Raw genomic sequence first — 26,556 nt, forward strand, 5'->3', positions numbered from 1 at the left:
TTTGGACTTGTTTCCCACAGAAAAGAAAACACCAGGAGCCAAAAAACCTGGTTGGGCGTGGCTAATTCGATGTCACTCACTTCCACCAGTCACATGATCCCCCCCCAACCATGCCTACCCAGCCGGTCATTAGGGCAAAGAACCGTTGTTAAAAAACACCAGGAACCACAAAATCCTTTTGACATATCTCTTTCTCCCCTCCCCCCTTTCTCCCTCCCTCTCTCCCCCCCTTTCTCCCCCTCTCTCTCTGTATCTCTCTATGTCTCTCTCTCCCTCCTCTCTCTGTATCTCTCTGTCTCTGCTCTGGCCGCTTCACCATCCCCCGCCGTCACCCTTACCTTCTCAGGCCAGGCAACGAGTGACTGGGAGGGGAGGGTGAGGGGCAGGGCCAGCCAGTGGTGGGATCACCTGACAGGGAGCCACAGCAGAGAGTCCAAAGAGCTGTATGCAGCTCCAGAGCCGCAGGTTGCTGAATCCTGCTCTATCTCATATTCCTAGACCTATGAATACACACACACACACACACACACACACACACACACACACACACACACACACAGAGCCCCTATATTTGTTTGTGTGTGTCTGTGTGATATTCCTTGAGCTATGACCATTTGTTCAGTGAGAGGTCACCCAACACACAGACACACGTACAGACCGCCCAGAGCTCTCTCTGAGACAGTTAAGAAACATGAAATATAAATAAAATAAATAAATGCATGCCAGAGACTACTGTGTACTAAAGTAACATTACTCATTCAACCAATGAAATTTAACAGAAAACATAACTGTCTTTTCTCTGCCAAGAAGTTTTCTCCAGGGAATATTATTTGAGTCATGCAGAACAAAATAAAATGTTTGGATAAAGGAAAAAAATGCAAAATGTGTAAAAAGTATATTTTGAAAGGGTGATGCACCATGTCCGAGTTGCCCAAAGAAGCTATTAAGGAAAATGTTCCTGTGTCAGGGCATCTTTGAACAAGGCATAAAGAGAATGTTTGCTGCTTATACTCAGCTGGATTGCTTGAGAGACTAATCTCTTCTGGTTACTCTGGTGACTAGTAAACAATAAAAATACAGCTGTATTTTCCAATCCTCACTCCTGACCACATCCCACAAATCATACTAATATTATGTGGAAAAGCACAAGAATGTATTAAATGTATGGCTTGTATTAATTTTCTCTGCTCTTTTTCTACTGCATGGCAATGGAAAAGATAGAAAAGGTATCAGGGTTATCCATTTTGGATTTTTTAAAAAAATATATACTTTTATGGAAAGTTTTTAAAACAAGAATAAAAAAAGAATTTCCCATTCTTGAAGAATAATTAGTCTTCCTATCTTATTCTAGGATCAGACTAATAATCAATTCTGCATGTTAAAACTGATTCTCTTAAAATAAAAGAAGAAAATGTTTCCTAAAGCTTTATCTGAACCAAAACTCAGTTCAAAGGCCAACAATATAATTTAAATTAAGCAGTAGCAGATTCTGGGATATCCCACTTCATTTTTAATCCCTGGTACTTCTGGGCTGTTATCATCAGATTCCTTCAGATGTTGCTGCCTCTTTGTCCTGCTAAAGGCACTGCCCATTACTTCCTAGTATTATCTGAGCAGCCAGCACCCTGTCCTTGAAAAAAATGCCATATCAGCTTTCACAAGTTGGAAACAAACCCTTGTCTGGTTTATGAAACAACAAATGAATCTCAGGATGCTCTATTTGCTTTAAACAACTGTTTTTCAACCCTTCAATCTTGGAACATATTCAGTGGTGGGTTCCAAAATTTTTTTACTACCGGTTCTGTGGGTGTGGCTTATTTGGTGGGCGTGGGTTGATGGTCATGTGACTAGGTGAGCATGGCTTGATGGGCGTCGTTGGGTGATCATGTGCCTGGGTGGGCGTGGCCAACTTGACATCACAGGTTATGGTTAGGGTGCCTGGCCTCTCCTCGCTTCAAAGGCCTCAATGAGATACAATTTCCCTGTCTATTTATTTACTACTACTGAACATCCAAAATATACTATTTAATCCTATGTACATATGCCATATGTGTACATACATATTACATAGTATAGAGTATGTATAGGCACACAAAAAGATACATTATTTACTATATATACTGTATGTGTATGTACACCAGTGGTGGGTTACTCCCGGTTCACACCGGTTCACAAGAACCGGTAGTAAAAATTTGTAGTAGTTCAGAGAACCGGTAATAACATTGGCTGACCATGCCCCCAAACCGGTCCCCGGCTTGGTCGCCACTCGCTTACCCCGCCCACCTCATAGGAGGCTTTTTTTAAAAAAAAGCATTTTTTCTACAACCTCTTCGGCCGAAAAAATGCTTTTAAAAGTAAAAAAGAAAGCCTCTGATGATCACGTGGCTCAGCTGGGATCGTCAGAGGCTTTTAAAAGCATTTTTTTCTGCAACCTCTTAAGGTTGTAGAAAAAATGCTTTTAAAAGTAAAAAAAAAAATGCCCACGCCCACTTAGTCACATTACCCACATCAAGCCACACCCACAAAATAAGCCACACCCACAGAACCGGTAGTAAAAAAAATTAGAACCCAACCCTGATGTACACATACACACACACACATCTCTTCTAAAACTATACACATTCAACCTCACCTACTACATTTGGAAAAACACACCCAGAGTCCACTTTCATTTAACTATACATTTAAATATAACTTCTGTACATTTAGAACATTACACACCTTCAGATGTTCTTCCCTAACTTGCACATGACTGTTAGGGCCAGGAGAGATCATGGATTGAGTAAAATGTGGTGAAACTCACTTAACAATGCTCTTGCTTAGCAACCAAAATTTTGGGCTCAATTCTGGTCATAAATCAAGGACTATCTCTGCCTTCCTCTGCATGGCAGCCTTGTCTTAGTAAACTCCATCTCCTTTCTGGCAATTTTCCTTTCTGTTAGAGGCACCAAAATAATCCAGGCGATGTAAGGTTTCCTGCTGGAGCAGAGGGTTGGACTAGATGGCCTCTAAGATCCCTTTCAGCCCTAGAGTGCTGTCCTATTTCAAAGCATCTTCTGAAGCTACGTCTAGTGCCAGGGTTTGTGTTCCTTCCTTCCTCTTCTTTCTTTCTTTCTTTCTTTCTTTCCTTTTCTTTTTTTCTTTCTTTCTTTCTTTCTTTCTTTTCTTTCTTTCTTTCTTTCCGCTCTCTCTCTCTACCTTCCTTTCTCTCTTTCTTGTCTATCCCTTCCTCTCTTTCTTTCTCTTTCTCTTTCTCTTTCTCTTTTTCTTTCTTTCTTTTGCTCTCTCTCCCTTCCTTTCCTTCTTTCTCTCCTTCTATTTCTTTCTTTTCCTCATTCTTTCTTGTCTCTCCCTTCCTCTCCCTCTCTCTCTCTCTCTCTTTCTTTCTCTCTCTCTCTCTCTCTCTCAAAGTCTAGGAGAGTGAGACCGGGAGGCCCGAGAGAAAGTGCCTGGTGGCAACAGCGGTAGGAGCAGCAGCAGCGGCGGCACCCAAAATGGGAGCTTCAGGCTGTGGCGGGGGGGGGCAGGGGTCGAAATGAGAGCTTCAGGTGGCAGTGGCGGGGTGTCCCGGAACTCCCCAGGACTTTTCTTGCACAGCTTTTGTGGTGTCTGCCTCCCTTCACATGCGGTGTACATGTGCAGCAGCCCTGGGAAATCCACTCGCCCTCCCACTGCACCACCACTGTCACCACCCCTCTCAGCCCTATCACAACAGCTGCATCTCCCCGAAGGGCCACCCACCCACCCCGGGCCGGAAGCGGCACATCTCCTGTCACAGGCCACATGTGTGTCCCAACCTCAGAAGGCAAAGGCACGGGGGACCACGGGAAAGGCCATGTGGAAGGCAGGCAAGCATGCCAGGCCACAGGGAAGGGAGTAGTTCCCTTCCCTACAGCCGGGTGGCCCTGGCATGCTTGCCTGCCTTCCATGCACCCTTCCCGGCAGTCCCGTGGCCAGGCCCACTTGCCTGCCTTCCTCCCCCACTACCGCCTCTTTGTTCGGCTGCTTACCTTCCACGGCAGCTGGTCCAGAGTCAGGAAGAATATTCTGATCGGAATTTTTGGCAGCCCCCAGCCAACCACCGCTGCTGGAAAGCTTTCTCTGAAGGCAAGCTGCTGCCATCACCACCTTGTTCTTCGCATATGCACATCCCATTGGACTTGCAAGGCAATGGGATGCGCATGCGTGAAGAACATGGCGGCGACGAACATGGCAGCCAGGGTGAGCGAGTGGCGACCAGGTGACTGGTTTGGGGGCGTGGCCAGCCAGCCATTGCTACTGGTTCTGTGAGTGACTAAAAATTTTTACTACCGGTTCTCCTGAACCGGTAACAACCCACCACTGAACATATTGTCTGCCATCTAAATGCAGGCATGCTGGTTTAATGTTGGTTAGTTTTCAGGGGGCTCATTGGTTTTCCTAGAAACTCCAGGAACTCAGTAACACTCTTCAGTAAGAATTATGCCATGGTGATAAGTCGGGCAAAATGTTATCTATTTTGCTATTATTAACATGTCAGTAGATAGATGATGAGTTGTCCTTCCCTGCTAGGAGGAATAACCACAAAAATATCTAGAGTCATAGTAAAGAATATTCTAGGCATCTGATAGATAAAACCAGTCAGATCTGCTTAGTCAAGCTCTGTCTGGGCAGGTTTAGTTGAGGGGTCTTGTTCCTTGGGATAGTTAACCTGGTCATGTCTTTGTTACATTCCTGTCTTTCTTGGTTAGCAAAGCCCTCCCAAGAGTTGACATGTAGTTGGGTTTATGAGATAACTTTATCTGAGGGAGGTGATGGTTCTGCCTTCCTTGAAGGAGACAATGGTATATCTCCTCTTCAAGAGAATATCACTGCTTCTATGAGTGCTGGACAACTTTCATCCAGTTTCCAGCCTTCTCTTTTTGAGAAAAATTATTGAGAAACTTTCATTAACAATTTATATTCCTCAGTTCTAAGGTTTATGAGACCCAAGTTATGGAGAGAAGTCACCATTCAGTGTTCAGCTCAGTATTTATTTCTGTTTGAAAAAGACTTCAGTTTTTGTCCATTGCCTTTTTTTAGTATCAGGGTTGGGAAAGAATTTTTATTTGCAATCTTGATTATTTTCCTTTCTTTTGAAATGTTGTCTCTGCAAAATATTCTCTGATGGAGCCAGGATAGGGGTGCTGCAATCCATCTTGGCTCTCTTTTGAATTTTTAGTGGCCTTCAATACCATTATCATGCTCTGACTAAGGAGAATGGGTGTACTGTGTAGCATTATGGGAGTTTCCAGTCAGTGTTAATGTAAGAGGAGAAATCAAAAGTCCTTGAACTGCAGGATATAACAAGGCTTGACACTCTTACCCCACCTGATTAACATCTATATGAAGCTGCTAGGTGAGGTCTTCCATTGGCAAAGTGACAGGTATCTTGATGTAATTTTTTAAAAATCCAGCAAAATAGTTTTACATTTTCACTATCTCTATTTTCTACTATTTTCTTCCTAACTTTGACAATATTCCTTGCAGCTATAATGGACACTTTTCTCAATTTTTGTAATAATTATTTCTAAACCATAATGTTTTTTTCTTTGTCATTCCACCCCTTCCTCTGATGTTATCAGTGTCACTCCACACATTTCTGTTGCACTCTTTTCATTCTACTCAAACATTTTCTTCATCATCTTTCATTATATCTTCTTTTTCTTTTTCCCAGGTCCATTTTCCCCCAAGATCCACTTTTTACCCAATGAAACAATCGTGTTTGACTATTGTCTCAATTTCCATCTTAAATAATTAAATAAAAAATGGTGTTATATTAAACCTTCTGCTATGTACATACTTCAATACCTTTATGCTTAAAAGACAGGCAGAAGAGAGACAGAAAGACAGAAGATAGATATGTCGGGGGGGAGGGAGGGAGCAATACAGTAAATAAGGGAAGAAACAAAGACCTAACTGCTTAAATAAGCCTGTAGAGTAGAGGTGTCAAAATGGCGGCCCATAGGCCAGATGCATCATGCACAGGCCACGCCCACCCAGCTTTGCAAAGGCAAAAGTCGCAACACATCATATGATGTCATGTGACGCAATCAAGCTTGACACCCATACTGTAGAGAAATTCAGATTTTCACTCTAGCCCTGAAAAATTTAAAAATTGAATCTAAATGGGATTCCAGGCAATAAAGAATTCTACAAAATTTAATTTAATTTAATTAATTTGATTTAATTAATTCAATTTATATGCCGCCCCTCTCTGAAGACTCAGAGCGATGAGGGATATCTAAGTGAACAGTACATACAGATGTAAAATATTCATATAAATATTGCAAGTTTCGAAATGTGTCTACAGTGGTATCATCTGTGCAGAACATGTTTGTTTATTTTAATTAATAAATTGTCCATTAATGGCTTAAAGACTTCATATTTAAAAATATAAATTTCCAAGCAAGGTAATTCAAAACTATTTCAAAAGAATCCCCGTGATTTTATATTGCCTGTTAGGATTCAGTTGCTTTTGTGTCCCAATGGAATGACCTTGGTATAAAAACTATTTTTAAAATATATTTTGCAGGGAAACATAATCAACTTCTTAATCCCTTGTTTGTCAACCAAAGAAGATACAATTTACACAATTTAGTCCCTCAATAATATTTAGATAGATTGCATTTCTTAGATGTTTGCTAAAATGCAGTGAAGTGTCAAAATGCAGAGAAGCTGCCTCTGCCTTAATTCATAGATAGGGCAGCTCCATCCAAAGTTACCCCTCATGCACTCTCCCCGACCAGGGGTGGGTTGTAAATTTTTTTACTACCGGTTCTGTGGGCATGGCTTATTTTGTGGGTGTGGTTTGATGGTCATATGACAAACAACTCTTTAGGATTTAGCAGAGATACTGGTCTACCAGGCTTTTAACTGCTTGCAGAGCCGTACCGGTCTACCCATTTGTTTTTGGAGCATTCCAGTCTACCTATTCGTTTTTGGAGCGCACTGGTCTACCACCACATTGCCTTTTACCACTGATCAGCTGTAGGGCGGCCCTTTGAAGCACTGCGGCAAGAGTTTAAACAGTTTTTTGCCGCTCTGCCACCACCGAGAGCATGGGAAACCGCTTTCAGGCAGTTTGGCCTCAATTGCCAATCTACCACTACCGAGCGATTTACAAGGAGCAGATCGGTTCTAGCCGATCAGTTGGGAGACTTCTTGGCTTCTCAGTTTAAAGCTAAGGTGTCTTGTTGTTTTTTTCTCTTCTTTGTCAAGTGAACCCTGATTTTTTCCTTCTAGCCGATCAGCTGCGACTCGGGAGGCAGCGAATAGATTGGGGGCAGGGGCAGGCAGAGGTGGTATTTACCGGTTCTCTGAACTACTCAAAATTTCCACTATCAGTTCGCAAGAACCGGGGAGAACTGGTAGCAACCCACCACTTTCCCCGACCTGTGTAGCATCTCTCATGCACCCTCATGCACCCTCCATGATCCATGCAGCGTCTCTCACATAACACCTTTGTGATGCACCGTTTCATCCAATTGAAGATTATAAACAGACAAGCATCCATAGGAGTTTTAGTAATATATAAATGGCTGTGAGCAATTTTTAGTAAGGAACAGGACACAGTTGGTTGTGGTAAAAACGTGCTTTTGACATGTATTGTCTCTTGAAGGATCCATTTGCAGAGGCTGGTATTGTACTAAGAGACTGTCATCTCTGAGCAAACTTTTCAAGACGCTCAAGTGTATTGCTATTTGGTGTTAATTAGTGTTAGCATTGTACCTGTGTATCAAGGGCATGTTCAGGGAGAAGGCAAAAAGTCAAGACAGAAGGTATGCCTTTGTGATCTGACAAACATAGAAAGAATTTCAATCATACCTTTGTCCCCATCTTCACTTTTTGGACAGGATAGAGCAGTGATGGCTAACCTTTTTGCCATCGTGTGCCAGGAGGGTGGGTGCGGGGGTTGTGAGTGCATGTGCCCACACCCATAATTCTATGTGCCCTGCCCCCACGCATGTGACTCCCACCGCTCCTGGCATGCGATGGCCTGGTAGGCCCGTTTTTCTTTCTCACCTAGCTCCAGGGCCTCTCTAGGAGTCTGGGGACGGCGAAAATGGCCTTCCCCACCCCCCTGGAGGTCCTCCGGAGGCCAAAAACAGCCCATTTGACAACTTCCAGTGGGACCGGAAGGCCCGTTTTTTGCTGTCCCCAGCCTCCAGGGCCTCTCTAGGAGTCTGGGAGGACGAAAACAGCCTTCCCCATTCCCCTGGAGGTCCTCCGGAGGCGAAAAATGGTCCGTTTGGAGCTGAGCTTGTGTGCCCACTGATGTGGCTACATGTGCCAACTTTGGCATGCGTGCCACGGGTTCGCCATCACGGGGATAGAGTGACTGCTGCAAAAAAAAAGTCTGAAAAAAGATACTGTATAAAATACTCAGTAAGAAAAACGAATGTGGTCAATAGCAAAAGAAATGGCTAAAGTGTTAAAAGGCAGAGATAATGCAAAGTGCTTTTAATGAAATTGTTTTCCTAATAGCGAGAACAATTAACCAGTGGAACAGCTTGCCTTCAGAAGTTGTGGGTGCCCCATCACTGGAGGCTTTTAAGAAAAGACTGGACAGCCATTTGTCTGAAATGATATAGAGCAGGGGTGTCAAACTCAAGGCCCGTGGGCCAGATCCAACCTGTGGGGTGTTTAAATCCGGCCTGTGGGGCTAACCTGGAAATATCAAAGGACTGGCCTGCAGTGCCTCTGCCTGCCAAAACAGGCCACATGAGGCCATCCTGTGGTCTGTTTTTGGCCTCCATGGCCTCCTGCAGCATTCTGCTGGCCAAAAACTCCCGAGGCCCCTGCGTAGCCTGTTTTTAGCCAGCCGAGTGCTGCAGGAAGCCATGGAGGGTGAAAATGAGGTGTGGGCTGGTAAAGTGCTGCAGGAGGCATCTGTTATGTCCTGACAGATTGGTGCATGCGTATCTACCACCGCCAGGCGAGGGCACGCTTCTGGCGGGAAATGAGCCGAGCGCTCATTGGGTAAGATGCTGACAGCTCGCATATATAAGAGCTGTCAAAGCCTGAAGGAATCACTTCGTCCCTCAGATAGTTAGTTGCTGTTGGCGATTAAGCCGTTGCTGTTAACTTGTTCTAATTAAAGGTATGGTTATCGTTAATTGAGTCAGCCTCGATTTCTGCCAACCCCCGTCAGTATATACCAGCATCCATCCCGTCTCCCCACCCCCCACCCCCCGCCACCACTCCGCAGAGAACTACAACGTTGATCCAGCCCTTGAAGAAATTCAGTTTCACACCCCTGATATAGGGTCTCCTGCTTGAGCAGGGGGGTTGAACTAGAAGACTTCCAAGGTCCCTTCCAATTCTTGTTATTCTGTTAAACTATTGCATTGTTTTGACAGTGGTTGAAGAGAGATAAAGAGACTACAACAAAACAAATGAAAGATAAATGACTGAAATTACTTCAATTGAAATTGAAAAGTAGTGGATGGTGTATTTTAGACGTAGGATATCAAAGAGTGGAATTGAACAAAGAGTGCAAGGGTCCATTTGGGAAACAACAATTGCACCACAGAATTTATGGCAGGGAAATGGAGGAGGGTCAGTTGCCAACCATTTCACTAATTTAAGACAGAGGCTTGGTTTCCACCTTACTGGATTGGACTCATTGTCTAAGGTTGTGCCTGCAAAGAAACGTTCATTTTTCCTGCATGCTTATTATTTTTTATTGTTGATTATGTTAATTTTTATTTTGCTTGCCCCTTTCACACCCGTTAAACTCTGGAATCAGAAAGATTTGAAAATAGCAGAGTTGCGCTGCCGTTGAAGTCTGAGGCTTCGTTTTGAGCAATTTTACAAAATCTCTTTTTTCCCCAGTAAGTTCAGCGGGAGGTGCGGGGGAAAGGGGGGTCGGAATACTGTACAGTACAGACATAGCAGGAAGCAAGCAAGTTAACGAGAGCAGCACAACCACTCTTTCACAAGACTGTCATCCAAAGGCGGTCACTACTCCTGTCGTGGCTTTGTAACTTAGTCAAAAATTCAGCCCTCCTCTACCCTCGCCTGCCTTCATTCACGTCCCACCAACTCCTGCTCTGAAAAGGGGACTGCGCACCCCGCCCTTTCCCGAGGTGGGATTGATAGATCCACAGCGCCACCTGGTGGATAACGGATGTGACTACGCTGCTCGGAGCTTTCTTTCAAGGAAAGACTCGAAGGAGGAGAATTAAGAAGTAGGCTGTTACTTTTCATCAGAGAAGTTACAGTCTGGAGCTGAAGAAAGCGCCGCCACACCCGATTGGCTCCTTCCCTTCACTCAAAAACTGAAAAACGGAAAGAGACCTTTTCTCCCTGAAGATGCAGACCCCCTCTTGAAACCAAAGGATAACAATCTTCATTTTACCTTTTTCAGTCTAAAAGTATATTGATCTCAGTATTTTGCAGGTAAGCTGACTACAACTTTGTATTCCTGCCCATTTTGTGATTTTTTTTCTTAATAATTAATTATCAGAGGACAAGCAAGTTCAGAAACACTGTTGTTTATCAAGAGAAGCAAATTTTATTTCTGCACAAACAGATGGGAAATTTTGCTGAACTTTTGCTTGGATGTTCAGTTATAGGGAGGCAACGCTAATCCTCTTGTGCATCCTCTTTGCTTTCACAAAGCCTTTTTCTCAGCAGAAGTTGTTCTTATGCCTGCAGGAAAATGACTTCAGAATACAGTTGTACCCTTCTTTTAGCCACCAAAGCTGGGGAGTGGGGTGGGAGTGTAACATAGAGAGGTAATTAATCAGAATATGTATTGTTCGTGGGGTCATATGATAATTGGGTTATTTTTAATCACTTCTGGATTTTTTAAAACATATCTCTGGTTTAACTCTGCTTAAGAAACTGTAGAATATTTGGTCTGTACTATTTGTGAGGATTTTACATCTTCTAATAATCTAGCAACACAGTTAGATGCTGCAATGATTTTAACTTTTAAAAGCAGACTAATTTTCTTTCCTTTAATACTGCCATTCTAGATATATTGCTTTCACTGTGTCACAAAGGAAAGTGCTAAATTCACTGACTATTTTAAATTTCTGTCTTAATTCCAGATTTAGGAATTGTACTCACTAGTGAGTTTGATTGACAAATTGCAATTTCTGTGTGTATATTTCTATGTATCTAAAACGTGATAGAACAATAATTTATTCATCAACACTGTTTGTCCACCTGCTTTGTATCATTTGACACAAAAGTAGTAGCATCTTCAGCAAATAACATGCTTGGTTCTTGGTTTTGCTGCTTCAGAGTTCAGACCTTGGTCTCTAAGCTTACAGAAGTCAGCCCAGCCCAGCCTTCTGCTTTGTGGAAGGACGTGAATGCAGGGAGGAAGAACATTCTGAGCAGTTACACATCAAGAATCTCTCTTTGGCTATTAGTTGGGAACATGTTTCTGTCCAAAAACAGCTCCTTTCACAAAGGTATCACCACAAGCAGCAGCCATAGTGCCAGGAGAGGCCCAGCCTTGCATGGTTCTTTAGAAAGGACTCTGATCTGGTCAATGGGTTGGATTGGATTGGATTGGATTGGGAAATGTCTAGACCTACCACAGAACATGCTCTTCTTCTGCATAAGGCTACTCTGCTGAATGATCTGGAAGCTGTAAGGAAAGTTATATCCAGGTTTTTAGTTAAGATTGAATGTCATATGGTTCATGAGAGCATTAGTACAACAACATGAAATATAGTGAGAAAGTTCAAGCAAAGCAATCGGAAGAGAAGAGAAGAGAAGAGAAGAGAAGAGAAGAGAAGAGAAGAGAAGAGAAGAGAAGAGAAGAGAAGAGAAGAGAAGAGAAGAGAATGGAAGAGAAGAATATTCTTAATAATAATGCTCAATGTTAGAGGAACTATTCAATGTCTCCTTTTGTTAAGTTAACAAAATCAAGATCAGCTGTTAATATAAAAACTTAAAAATATTTCCGTTCTGGGCACCTATAATAGCTTGTTGTTACATCATTACTATGCTTTTTGCTCAGCAGAGAAATACAATCTACTATAGCGTACTGGGGAAGGTTGTTTGAAGTTCCACATATTTCTGAAATTTTGTGGGCCTCACTATTAAACATAAAGGAGAGCTGACTGCCCTATACAAACTGTTTTCCATGTAAAGACACAATGCAAATTAGAGACCCAAACTACAGCTGGAATTCCTTGATTTGCAGGCCTGAAAATGCCTGATTTGTTTAATCATAAATATAAGCACTTTAAACCTAAGAGCCGAGTGTGTAGTAACTTTATTAAAATGGCTGCAGATCAAATCAGATTTGTAGGGGTAAAATATTACTTTCATTAACAGCTTATATTTCTCAGTTCTAAGGTTTATGAGACCCAAGTGATGGGGAGAAGCCATAGCTCAATATGCAGTATTTATTTCTGTTTGAAAAAGACATCAGCTTTTGTCCATTGCCTTTTTTTAGTATCAGGGTTGGGAAAGAATTTTTATTTGCAATCTTGATTATTTTCCTTTCTTTTGAAACATTGTCTCTGCAAAATATTCTTGATTATTGAACTGTAAAAGAATGTATTTATAATGTGTGAATATATAGATCAAACCAGAGTTTCTAACAGGTAAACACTCATTTATGACCTCATTATTTTTCTTACATAAAATACTTAAAATACTTCAGGAAAATACGTAAAATATGTAAAATACTTCAGGAACATCAGTACTTTTTAAAATCCAGATATAGATTTTAAAGTTATTTTTTCTTAAAAGTAACTGACTGTGTGGAAGCCAAAAAAAAAAAAAAAAAAACCCAACCTGTGAAGGTCCTAATATCTGATGAAATCAGAAAGACATTGCTGAGAACTGCACTTTTAGGCCTCCTAAAATGCATGGTTCCAGCTCCCCTTTTAGAACAACCTTGGGAGGTTGTTCTTGAACAGGATGTGGCCTGGGAAGTAATGCAGGGGTTGTGCAGTTGGAAGTTCTGCTCACCTCTAGAGTTCACTGATGGTCTTGGGCAAGTCATTGGGCTGATTCCTTATGAGGCTGGGGCCACAGTGGGGGTTGGGGAAATCCTTGATTGTGTTTCAGTGTGAGTAGAGAGATTGATTGCATGATGGGATGCTCTTCCAAACAAATGCCATTCCTTCCATTGACATACAAAGGGCATTGCTCTCTGAGGGGGGGGGCTTTATTTAATACTACTCATGAAAATAAGCCCTCCATGCTAAGATGGTACACTCCAGAAACAATGCCAATGAATATATTACAATGTCAGTGAATCAGGCCAGACTCTCTCACTGCCATGTAGAACTTTTGTGGAGGTATGTAAATGTAGACTCAATCATCCAAGCCAAAAGTATGTAAAAGGTCATTTTGACTAAAGAAGTTACTTGGATGAGTAACAAAACATCTAACTTTAATAAACTTTGGTTCAGTTGCCATGATTTAACTTTTTACATGCTTTTGGCCTGAATGATTGAGTCAACATTTACATATTGCATTTCATTTTGGGGAGAACCCCCTGCAAGAGTTAGTTCAACCACTCTCTGACTCTATGCCAAAATGACAAAATTGTCATTTTGACTGAAGAAGTTACTTGGATGAGTAACAAAACATTTCAGTTTAATAAACTTTGGTCCAGTTGCCATGATTTTAACCTTTTACATGTTTTGTGTAGGTAATATGACCCAGATTGTTGGGGGCAATATACTGACTCTGTAAACAGCTTAGAAAGTGTGGTAAAGCACTATGAAGCGGTATACATATAAGTCTAAGTGCTATTGCTATTGCTATTGTTTGTACACTGAAAACACGACAGCTGGGATGAAAAATACTGTTATAGATTTAGAGAATCCCACAAATGTAGATCCTTAAACTTCTGCTGTGGTATCTCTCAGAAAAGGTACAAAAGCAGCCTCTTAATATAGGGCTTTGGATACTTTGCCCAATTATCCATAACTGCTATATCATAGAAAATCTCCCTTCTCCCCAACTGCTTTTGAGAGAAGTAATGCTACTCTGTAGTAATTATACTTTTTTTCATGGCATCTGTAACAAACCAGAGACACCAAAATGGTGAACTCTGTACCATGATGTCATCACACGAAGTCTGCCATTATGTATACAGCCATTTTGTATGCACCCCAATGTTTAATGCAAAGTATATTTTGTATGAGGGAGTCCTCATTTTATTTCATTAGATATAGACTAGAAGCATACTTAAGTTTAACTTAGGATAAAGTAAGATACGGACACTCCAATCATACTGGTCTTCCAGAAGGTTGTGAAAACTTCCTAGGGGGCTTGTCTCTTCCCCTAGGTACCAGGGCCAAGGTGTTGATGGAGTTCTGATATGGATATAGTTTTATTAGATGTGGTGGGATTTTTAGAACCATGGCTCACTTTTTTTTTAATGGATTTGTGTAGTTTGGTTAATATTTTTATTTCTGTCACCATCCAGAAATCTCTGGGCAATGGGTGGCAATGGGTATATATGTTCATTAAATAAAAAATATATAAATAAAATAGTCCTTCCATCAGGCCACATTCATACTGGATTTGTACCAGATAACTTCCACTAAAACCAGATATTCCCAAAACTGATGAAATAAATATCCTGATTTAAATTTCAGATTAATAATGAGACATCTCCATTCCTTCCTCCATATTAATTCAATGAATGTATTTTTTCTCATTTAATTATGATTTCCCATAAAAGTGTAGTAAATTTATGGAACAAGATCAATCAAGAATGGGGGAAAGAGACAAATCTCTATGGTAGGAGTTTTAAAATGAAGAAGATTCCATAAGTGGTGCCACAGCAGAAAAAACTTGTCTCCTGTGACCCACCAAATGTAGATCTCTAACTGATCCCAAGCACAGCATGCCTTTTTTACCAGATCTAGTGGGGCAGGCTGATATAGCCAGAGAGAGTTGGTCTCTCAGATAGCTTGATCCAATGCCATGAAAGACTTCAAAGGTCAAAACCAGTAGCTTGAATTGGACTCAGAAGTAAACGGGCAACCCATGCAGCTGGCAGAGCAGAGATGTAACCTGTGCTGATTTAGGAGTGCGCATGCCCACACTGCTGCATCCTGTAACAGTTGAAGCTTCGAGATACTCTCTTTAGAGTAAGCCCCATGTAGAGTTTATCATCATAGTCCAAACTGGAGGTGATTAGGACATGAATGACTGTGAGCAGGGCTGCAGATCCAAGAATGGGTAAAACTGGCACACAAAACAAAGCTATGAGAAAGACCTCCTAGACATAGCTATCACCTATTCATCAAGCAGGAGTTATGAGTGTAGGAGGACCCCCGGATTGTGCACTGGTTCTGTCTGGGGAAGTGCAATCCCATTTAATACCAAAGATGGAATCTGTGGGCCCCAAAATTCAAAGGCACTCAGTCTTGTCAGAGTTCAGCTGAAGCCTTTTGTTCACCATCCAGACACTCATAGCCTCCAGACAGTGGGATAAGATATCCACAGCATCATTGCCAGAGATGAAGATCTATAATTGGGTATCATCAGCATACTGATAATACCTCACCCCAAGATGACAGATGAATTCACCCATCCACCCTCATGTAGATGTTAAAAAAGAGAAGAGAAAGCATTGAACTCTGTGGCACCTCACACAGTAGAGGCCAAGGGCCAGACCTCTCTTCTCCAACATCACTGACTGGAACAGACCCTAAAGGAAGGAGGACAAGCAACACAACACTTTGCTACCCACCCTCAATCCTCTGAGCTCTTCCAGAAGGACATCATGGTTGAAGGTATCAAAAACCTGAGAAGTCAAATAGAGCAAGGATGGATACACTACCTCCATCCCACCCATTCCAGAGGTCATCCAAAAGCATGGCCAATGTCTTTTCCATCCTATAGCCAGGTCTGAATCCTGACTGAAGAGGATCCAGATAATCTGCTTCCTGTAAGGCCCTCTAAAGTGTTGCACCACCGTTTTCCCTACCATTTTCCCCTGAAAAGAGAGGTGAGATCCTGGATGAAAATCGTCCAGTATGCTGGGATCCAGTGATGGCTTCTTGAGGAGGGGGAAATATGACCTCTCTAAGAGGTAAAGAACAATCCCCTCCTTCAAAGAAGAATTAATCACTGCAAGAACTCGCTCACACAACATCCCCCTGAACTGCTTTAACCAGCTGGGAGAGGCATGGATCTAAAGAGCAGGTGGTTGAGCTTACAGGCTACTGAGGAGTCTCTCCTGTTTAAGCAGGGGGCTGAACTAGAAGACACCCCCCCCAGGTCCCTTTCAGCTCTAGTCTATTCTCTTTACAGTCTGTCCAGCTTTTGTTGCCATATGAATTCTGCTGGACTAGGTGGACTAAAAATTTCACTCTGTGTAAGGCACCTTCCCAGCATCCACTACTTTGTGTCTTAGTCAATTCAAAAAGTTTTAACTTTTGTGCTGACTCTATTCTAGCAGTACGTGAAGCAGACGGGAGAATTGTGGTGATGTTCTCACAAACCTTTTTAGCTGTTCTGCTCTGCACAACTGTCGTCCACTTCAATGCTCAAAATGATGAAGGAACTTCTTGTGCAGGTAAAAAACATAGTTTCTCAATTTACTTCAGTTCTTTGTGCTTTTTCCTTCTGTCATGCCTTCTGAAAATATGTAATGCTGTAAGTATAATATAAGAAATAATTAAAAATCTTCTACTGAAGATGTTCTAGGATTACAATCCATGTCCAAAATCATATATTTGAATATCTAGGATTCTGCAGTGCTTTGAGTCTGAAGGCAAAACGGTGTTATCAATCATACAGTGTACTCAGATAGCTCTAATTCCTTAAAGCAGCTACATTTTTTCTAGAATTCTGTGACTCATCTGCAGCAGCCACAAAACCCCAATGAAAATGGTATAGACTCACACACATACAGACACACACACACATAATCCAGCTGGAGTGTATGCATTTATATTATTTGACTCATCTTTAAAAGGTGGAAAAGATGCAGAAAAGCACAACCAAAATTATCATTGTTCCAATATTTGAGGTGCTGCCATAAGGAAGAGGGGGTCAACTTATTTTGCAAAGCACCTGAGGGCAGGACAAGAAGCAATGGGTAGAAACTAATCAAGGAGAGAACCAACCTAGAACTAAGGAGAAATTTCTTGACAGTTAGAACAATTAATCAGTGGAACAACTTGCCTTCAGAAGTTGTGGATGCTCCAACACTGGAAGTTTTTAACAAGAGATTGGACAACTATTTGTCTGAAATGGTATAGGATTTCTCTATAAAAAGAGTTGTTTCTTAATTTGGGGAAAAATATAAAAGTAAGTATTACTAAAAAAAACTAGTGATTTTTTTTTCTTTCTCCCTCCCTCGTAATACTCAAACTGAATACCATTCAGCAAATGGATTAGCACCAAGTGGTTTGGTGGGTTTCTGAAAAGTTATGGAGGGATAAACTAGGAGAATTTCCTACACAGACTTTCCAAGCTGAGAGTCATCATACCTTTGGATTCTTGTGACTTGGCAGAAAAGATAAAAAGAGGAATGAGAGCAAAGGGAGATTGCTGTTGGAAAAGGGATGCCTGCCTGCATGCAGTGCCTCAGGCATATCCCAGAGACTTGGGACAGCAACCCAGAAAATGGGTTGTCCAGTGGGGATCACTTCGAGACATTTTTCATGCTGCACTGAATTCCATCATTTGGGAGGAAGCATGAGATAAATGTAGAGAGTATTCATTTCTTACTTTTACAAATTCATGAAAGCCATTGTGGCAACAAGATCTTAATAAATTAGTGAGCTGAAGGCAATATAGCTAGTCCTCAACTTACAATAGTTCATTTGGTGACTTTTCAAAGTTACAACAGCACTGGAAGAAGTGACTTAGAACCATTTTTCACACTTACGACCTTTGCAGCATCCCCATGATACAATTCAGCATCCCCGTGATACAATTCAGATGCTTGGTAACTGACTCATATTTGTGACAGTTGCAGTGTCCCCAGGATTATATGATCACCTTTTGTGACTTTCTGACAAGCAAACTCAATGAGGAAGCCAGATTCACTTAACAACAATGTTACTAACTTAACAACTGCAGTGATTCACTTAACAACTGTGGCAAGATAGGTCATAAAATGAGGCAATGTGTACAAGCACTTATGTGAAGGTGGCCACTTCTAAATACGTCTGTGCATCCAAGAAACTTTATGTAGTTCCTCTCAAATTAAGAAATGTAAAGATGAAGATTAGCATTATGGCGCCAATATCTTTATAGCTTGAATTCTGATCATATCTGAAACTTGTCCTTCAAAGATGAAGGAAGGAGTTGTTACTGAAAGCAGCATAGACTGCCTTTAGTCTGTATTTGTGGAGGCTTTGGGGAAAGAAGAAGTATGCATGATGCTGCCATAATGAAATAATTGACTTCTATACTTGCATACAATGGCAAATGGGCAGGATTTGCATCATGATGTAGCTGCATGTGTGTCATATTAATGCAGTTTCAGTATGCTGTGGATCCCTGCTTAAAAAGAGGGACATCACATCTAGGAACTTGGTTTGGGAAGACATATAGGAGATGTACCTGGGGTGGAAAAAAGAAATTCCAGTAGCCCATTTGGCTTAATAAATACAGTAAAAATTTGCTTAAGGGTGACTATGTTTCTGATAATTCTGTTAATTCCTGAGGTTTATTTATGTGATTATTTTAGGCTGAGAAACTGTATTGACCAAAACTCTCATACAGACAGTACTTACTGTCTGTAAATTTAGATTAGCCTCATTGGTTTAAGGAATACATGTTCCAAGTGGAAATAAAAAAGGCTCATGCAATATTCTATATGTTACATACTGATGCTACCCTGTAATGGAGATCAGAATGATCATCTCTTCTTGGAGAATGTGGTTTGGGAAAAAGGGAGGGAGAGATCTCATGTCTTCATGAAGCTGTAAGAGTCAATTCAGGAACTGATCCTTAACTCAGCTACTGCACCATAGGAATGAAAAACTACACAAACTCCAGGGGTTTCATTCCCCAGGAACACCTGGCAAGCCTCTAGATGGGTATGTATCTAGTCTCCTTACCACATTCTTTCTCCTTTTCTTTTTATACAGATAAAACTGAGTGTCCTATCACAGTGTACTTTGTCATTGACACATCTGAGAGCATTGCCCTTCAGACTGACCCTATTGAGAGTTTAGTGAACCATAGCAAGAAGTTTGTTGCTCAATTCATCAATAAGCTGGCCAATGAGGTCTACCAACAACAAATATCCATAAACTGGCAAATTGGGGGACTTCATTTTTCAGATATAGTGGTAATCTTTAGTCCTTTAACCCAAGACAAGCTGATATTCAATGATCGGTTGGAAAAAATCCGTTACATTGGTCGGGGCACTTTTACAGATTGTGCTCTCTCCAACATGACGGCTCAGATGCCTCTCAATTCACTGGGGGTGAATTATGCCGTTGTGATCACTGATGGCCATGTGACAGGGAATCCCTGTGGAGGGATGAAGCAGCAAGCTGATCGAGCACGAGATGCAGGGATCAAACTCTTTGCAGTGGCCCCCAGCCAGAAAATCTATGAGCAAGGTCTCCAGGAAATTGCCAGCCTTCCACATGAGCTTTTCCGGAACAATTATGCCACCCTAAAGAAAGGCAGTGTTGATGAAGATACTGAGACCATGGATAAGATCATCCAAGTTATGGTAAGAATTGATACCTAAGAATTGTGTTAAAACATTGTTTTACTGGATCATTTAGTAGATTGACAGTCTACTAAGGTGGGAGCTGCAAGGTATGGTTTTCTAAAAACCAAGTACTAATTGGCTTAATTTGCATGAAAATACTTCAGGCCATCATTAGAAACAAAATATTTTAGAGAAGAAATGAACAGGAAGAGAGAACAAAGGAGATTATTCCTGTTCCTGCTACCTGCAGAAATCGCTAAGGAGGCATTTGCTACGCAGGATTCCAGGTCCTGCTCCAGAATTGGTTCTTAGATAATACAAAATAAAAAATAAAAAATGGAGTGGCCATCCCAGATTTTGTGTATAAACTCTGCCCAAAATTCCTTTTGTTTTTCCAAACAGACTGCAATCCCCTTGAGGGTGGTTCTTCACAGCACTATCACTAGAGGAGAGAGGGAGGGAGGGAGAGAAAGAGAGAGAGAACAGAGAGATGGTTAAACACACAGATCTAAACATTTAATTTTTTTAATATTGAAATAAATGTGAGGAAATCATACTAGATATTACTATAAACCTGTACAAAGTTAAAATAATGTAAATAATATAATCAATTTATACCTAACACAATGTATGAATATGCTTAATTTGATACAACCAATTATGTCTATCATGGGAGCAATACAGATCAAGCAAAAGCACCTGATAGGATTTAAGCATAGACACATAAGGTTGGAAAGAACTCTGGAGGTCTTCTAGTGCAACCTCCTACCCAGGGCAAGAATCCTCAAACAATCTCAGAAAATTAGGTGTCCAACCCTAGTTTGATAACACCAGATGATGGTGCATCTGCAGTTCTAAAAGTCAAGCTACTCCACTCCTCAATAGCTCTCACTGGCAGGAAATTCCTCTTTATTTCAAGTTTGGATCTCTCTCTGTAAAGTTTATATCCTTTGGTCCTTGGATGTTGCAAAGAACAAATCTACCAACTTTTCCCTCTGAGAGCCCTTCGGCTATTGAAACACTATTATTATGCCTTTCCTTAGTCTTCTCTTATTTAGGCTATTCATACATAGTTCTAAATTCTTCATAAATTTAGCCTCTAAGCCTCTCACCACCTTTCTTGCTCTTCTCTGCACTCTTTCCACATCCTCAGTCTCTGTCTTGCATTGTGTTGATCAAAACTGGACAGTACTCCAAGTGTTGAAGAGCACTTGGCCTAGAACAGAATGCTGAATTATTCTCCTCATTCCTCCTTCCCCTGTAGAAATAGATCCATTAAGGACTAGGAGTTGAAGAGAATTGTTCAACCAATTGCAAAACCATCTGGTAGTGGGTCTGTCCTTGTGACATTGTTCATTTTATCAAGTAGGAATTTGTGGTCAACATTAAGTAAGTGCCTTACTTAAAATTTAAGTACAATATATTATACCCATAGCATTCCCAATTATCATAGTACTGTAGTATGTTTCCTGGGCATCTTGGCTATTGGTTTGGCATTTTATCTATAGCTTCTGTCTGATGGGTTGGCCTGTCCCAGTATCATCGTTTCTTTTCTCCTTAGTATTAACTCAGATGCTTTCAGAAGGATTTTTACCTTGATGTCATAAATTTCCACATAGATATAGTAATTCTTTATGAATAATGTGACTTCCCTCTTCCCTTTTGTTGTGTCTGCTTCTTTTGAACAAATCATAACCTTCCATTCCTAAGTCCCATCCCACCAAGAGTAAGTAATACTAGCAATGTCATATTTGCCACCCGCTCTGTACTAGGATTTTAATTTCTCTCTGTTTGTTCCCATGCTCTGCACACTGCTGTACAGGCATCTGAGCCCTTTAGTATTGCCATGTATAGTCTGCCACAAAAGAAAAGTCCAGGATCAAATCTTCGACTTCTTCCACAAAATTATGTCTTCTTTATATTTTATAACTTTCTCTGCTTCTAAAATCCACATTTTTGAAAGCATTAGGATTACCATGTCAAGGGCAAAATGAAAAATCTGAAGCCTTAGGTTTGATTGCAAGTAGGATCAAGCAGAAAAAACAAAGTTAAGCAGAATACCAGTCATTATTGCTAAAATAGCAATAATGTTGCTATTTTAATGTTGCTGTTGTGTTTGATAATTCAAGAATTCTTACAAGCCATAAAATCTGCATAACTCCCTTAAAATGGGATGAGAAAAACCAAACTTTGCATGGAGTGCATTGGTGGAACATGCTTAACCAGACAGATTCAAAAGAAAGAGCTATGCTGATTTCTTTTTTCAGTTTTATAATTTTCTTTTATTTTTGTTCATTCCCTAACAGAAACATGATGCCTTTGCAAAGGTAAGTGTACAAGTTGTGTCCATAAAACAATATTATGAATAGGAACTTCTGGAAACCATACGCAGCTGCAGGTTTTGAATCACTGCCAACGGTGCATTCTGTTTAGAAGAAGACCCCTTCTGATGCAGTGAGACTTCTTTCTCAGAAAATAAATTATGGGCTGAGTTGCAGTGTCATAGAAATCTATCCAGTCCACCTTAATTTTGTATGGATTTGTCTTCAGAAGTATTAACGAAGGGATAGCGTACAAAATATGCAGAAATTGAATTATTTTCCCAATTGCAAAATCTTTAGAAAAGGATGTGCAATTCACATATGCAGAAGGCGACCCACAAGTGCATGATATCAGATTAGACAGCCTTCCTTCAAGAAATATTATAAAAAGAGGAGCAGAAAAAATGTTTTTAGTGGAATTATTTAATGAGGCTGATTAAACATGATGGTCCTCCTTTTAAATATAACTTTGCCCCACAGCTCCAAGATATCCTTGATAGAAGAACAGAAACCGTATAATTCATTATGAAATCTTCACTTATATTTTCTTTTTCTTTTAGTGCTATAAAATGAGCTGCCTTGAAATTCAAGGTCCACGTGGTCCAAAGGGATTTCAAGGACAAAAGGTAAAGATATAAGATATAAGTGACAATAAATATGTAAGAAGAAAGAACAGATTGTGTATTATACCTCCTAAGGATTTCAACAGAAACCCTACATTAATGGCTTAAAAATACCAAAAATACAATTTCAAGAGTGTGACTATCATGCAACAATGGGTTGTAACTTTGGAGAAATGAAGTGAGGAAATGGTGTAATGCTTCAGTCTATACAATAATCACAATTCATTAATAATTCAGAACAGTCACTTATCTTTAGACTATGTACATACAGATTAACCTGAATTCTGTCTCCTAAAAATTGCAAGGAAAAATACATTTGGGTTTTTTTAATATACATTCCTTTAACATCAGCATTTTTATGAATCTGATATATAACACAAAGATGTACAATTCTGTGTAAACTTTTCCTGATTATATTTCATTTAATACTACTACTTCTGATATTAATTTGTGCTTTTTGGGTTGTAGGGAAAGAGGATTAGTAGACAAATTTGTATAATAATCATTCTTCTAATATACAACTTTCTGTAATACGGTATATGTTGTTCCATAAGTTTTATATGAAATTCTTGAGCCAAGTATAATAGACTCATGCCACAATTGATGAGTCAACTTTTGCTGTGATTGTACCAGATTTTTACATTCATAATTTAGACAGTTGTATAACTGAGAATTGCAATCTATTCCCTATAAATCTGCCTCCTCTACAGCTGCATAGTTCTCTAGTATTTGCTGTATTTAGAATATAAGCAGTTCATTGGCAATTCAGTTTCTTACGTATTTGCAAAGTAAAGAAGCAAAAGTAAATCTCTTAGCCCTAGCCTAGAATCCTATATTCTCTTTTCTGGAACAAGTGACCTTCAACTTTGCTTCTAAAGGCTGGCATCTTGTCTTATCAATCTTCTTTGGCAATTTTTAAAGAAAAAATTAGAAATGTTCTTGAAGGATCAATCTGCCGAGACATTTCAAGAAATTTAGGAAATTGGCAGGGACTTCCAGTTGGCACCGCAGGCTTCATGGACGGTCTCCTTAGACCGCCAGCCCCGAGACTTCGTAAAAGCCGCTTTGACAGCGCAAATCGGCTGTCTGGCAGCTGAAAAACCTCCCCTTCAGGAGAAGAAGGAGAGGAGAGCCGGTGGGTGAGAGTAGAGCTCCCCGAAAGTCCTCTGGAATAATTCCAGAGGCTTGGGGGGTGAGAGCTCCCCAGCCAGCCCGCCAAGAAGCTCCGAATCCGGGACAACTCTGTGCAAACAGAGCTAGAAGCCGCGACCAATCCTGCTGTCAAAAGTGAGTTTGATTGATTACAAGCGCAGGCAGAGAGACAGGAGAACAAACCGTAAAGTAACAAAGCTTAACTCCAGACTTACATTGTTTCAAATTGAATTCCTTTGAGCTGGAGGCTGAAGATGGCGCCTTTGTTATGGGTGTGAGAGTGAAAGTCAGTAGCAAAAGTGCTTATTGAGAACTTTCTGTGAGAGTGGATTAAAGCTGCTGGAATTGAGAGCTTGTGGAGAAAAGACTATTTTGCCTGATAAATTAGAGACTATAAATTACAAACTTTTTAAAATTGTTCAAGGGACTCTGTGGCTTTGAAAGGAAAAAAGATCTTTTAAAAAAATGGCTTCTAAACAAGTTAAGCCATGAGTTGTTAAAGGAGGGCGAGGTTCTCCAGTTGTGTCAGTGGTGACACAGAAAGCACAACTTCCGGCTGATTCACAGAGTCAGGAGGCTGCTCTTAATGATTTAAAAGAATGTATGAAAGAAGCCATGAATAGTCAAGCTACAGCAATGAAAGAAGCCATGAATAATCAAGCTACAGCAATGAATAACTTAACAGTACTTGTGGAAGGGAAATTAAAGAAAGTTGAGGAGGATATAAAGTCAATTAAAGAAGTGGTTGCAATAAAGCATGATGAAATAAGAGATAATATTGTTTATGCAGTATCAGGCTTGTCAAAACTTGTTATTCAGCTGGATGAGAAAGTGGAAGAAATTAATGAAGCTAATTTAAATTTGGAAAGCAAAATGGGAGATGTTATGACCAAAACAGAGAGAGTGGATGATGAATTGGTAATGTTACAATACAGATCCATGGAATTTGCCTTGAGATTGAGAGGCCTGAAAGAAAACAGCAAAGAAAATTTAAAGGATATTTGTGCTGATGCTATTGCAGAGATCGTTAAAGAAAGACCAGAAGATGTGGCAAGCCGAATTGATAAAATCTACAGGGTTAACTCCTGGCTGGCAAGACAAAGACAGCTGCCAAGAGATGTGGTGATTTATTTTACAACCAGGAGGATCAGAAATGATATCTTACAAGCTTCCTACAAGAATAAAGTTCAGGTGGCTGGGCAAGAAGTGGTGGTTTTGAAAGAGATCCCTCCAAAGATGTTGAGAAGTAGAAAGGACTTTGGCTTTTTGGTAAATGAGCTGAGAAATCAACAAGTGGCATACAGATGGGACGTTCCAACTGGTCTAATAGTGACTTATAGTGGAGAAAGATACCGGTTAAACACAGTCTGGAAGGCAAAAGATTTCTATGTCAATGTTTTAAAGGCTGGATACCCACCCTCACCGGGGGGGGGGGTAGAAAGAAAATGGAGATGATACAACAAGAAAAAGATGGAAAGCAAGTACAAACCTATGCTGAAGTTTCAGCTGGAGGAATCATCATGGAAGAAGATTTGGATCTTGGGGGCTTGCCCCCAACTTTGGAACCATCTAAGAAGGGAGAACCGAAAGTGCAACGACTGACCCGATCAACTTATAAACTTCAAGAACAGTAGTTAAAAATGCAACAATCTCAAGATCTATCTCAAGAAGTTCAGAAAACAGAAGCAGTGCAGGGGCTAGGCCGAAGAGTAAGGTGGAGGAGGATCTTCAGCTGATGCTCATGCGGCTTCGAAAGGCTAAAGATGGCAACTAAATTTCTATCTTGGAATGTTAATGGCCTAAATTCACCACAAAAAAGAAAGAAAGTATTTCATTACTTGAAACAATTTAACAATGATGTTATTTGTCTGCAAGAAACACATATTAGGTTATTAGACCAAAAATATTTGATAAATTCAAGATTAGGTATACACTTTGTGGCATCAGCGCCAGAGAAGAAAAATGGGTTAATTATATATGTAAAGAAAGGATTATCGGTTAACTTAATCGAGGCAGATGATCAAGGAAGATATATTGTAATTGAATTATTAACACAGTTTGGAAAAACGTTTTAATTGGAATATATGCCCCTAATCAGCAACAAGACAAGTTTTATAAATTTTTACATACTAAAATAATACAATGGGATTATAAATCTTTTATATTAATGGGTGACTGGAATGGAGTAATAGACACACAGAAAGATAAAAAAAGTTTATCAAAGATTTCAACACGTGCAAAATTACCTAAATCTTTTTTTGATATGATGGAAAACATAGAACTGAGAGATATTTGGAGAGAACGCAACGTGAAGGAAAGAGATTTCACTTTTTTTCCTGATAGACATCAATCCTTCTCCAGGATTGATTTTATACTAACCACAAATGATTTTATTTCTAGGGTGAAGAAGACGAAGATATGTCCAAGAATTTTAACTGATCATAGTCCAGTTTGGGTGGAATTTGAACAGGAGAGGGGAGAAAGGTCTTGGAGGTTAAATGAAAATTTATTTAGCTATGAAGAAAATGTGAAAGAGCTTAAAAAACAAATGAAAGAAATTTTTGCTATTAATATGAACAAGGGCACCTCTATGGAAATGGTTTGGGATGCTAGTAAGGCTTATATGAGGGGTACGTTAATACATATGAATATGTATAAAGGAAAGAGATAGAGGAAAAAATAAAAAAGAAAGAACAATTACTTATACTTAATCCAGGAGATAAGAAGGTAAAAGAAACAATAAATATATTACGAGGGCAATTTAATATGTTAATGGCTGATCAGGTGGTAACTAGCTTACAATATGCTAAACATA

At 40.2% G+C, this 26,556-nt stretch overlaps 1 protein-coding gene across 4 annotated transcripts in view; it reads left to right on the forward strand.

The window, feature by feature from the left end:
* Positions 1 to 9,285: 9,285 nt before the first annotated feature.
* The window catches only part of COL6A2 (collagen type VI alpha 2 chain), a 56,710-nt gene continuing 39,439 nt past the window's right edge, over positions 9,286 to 26,556 (forward strand). The window contains exons 1-5 of one of the 4 annotated variants that reach the window (XM_087886025.1): positions 9,286 to 10,422; positions 16,418 to 16,537; positions 19,068 to 19,663; positions 21,952 to 21,972; positions 22,527 to 22,592. In XM_087886025.1, the coding sequence (XP_087742151.1) occupies positions 16,450 to 16,537; positions 19,068 to 19,663; positions 21,952 to 21,972; positions 22,527 to 22,592 (771 nt within the window). In that variant the 5' untranslated portion in view covers positions 9,286 to 10,422; positions 16,418 to 16,449. The remainder of the gene's footprint in view (positions 10,423 to 16,417; positions 16,538 to 19,067; positions 19,664 to 21,951; positions 21,973 to 22,526; positions 22,593 to 26,556) is intronic. The other 3 variants (XM_087886031.1, XM_087886037.1, XM_087886040.1) reach the window with 3 other exon arrangements.

The sequence above is a fragment of the Pantherophis guttatus genome, chromosome 1, assembly GCF_059756535.1.
Source record: "Pantherophis guttatus breed Tessera chromosome 1, ASM5975653v1, whole genome shotgun sequence".
NCBI lineage: Eukaryota > Metazoa > Chordata > Lepidosauria > Squamata > Colubridae > Pantherophis > Pantherophis guttatus.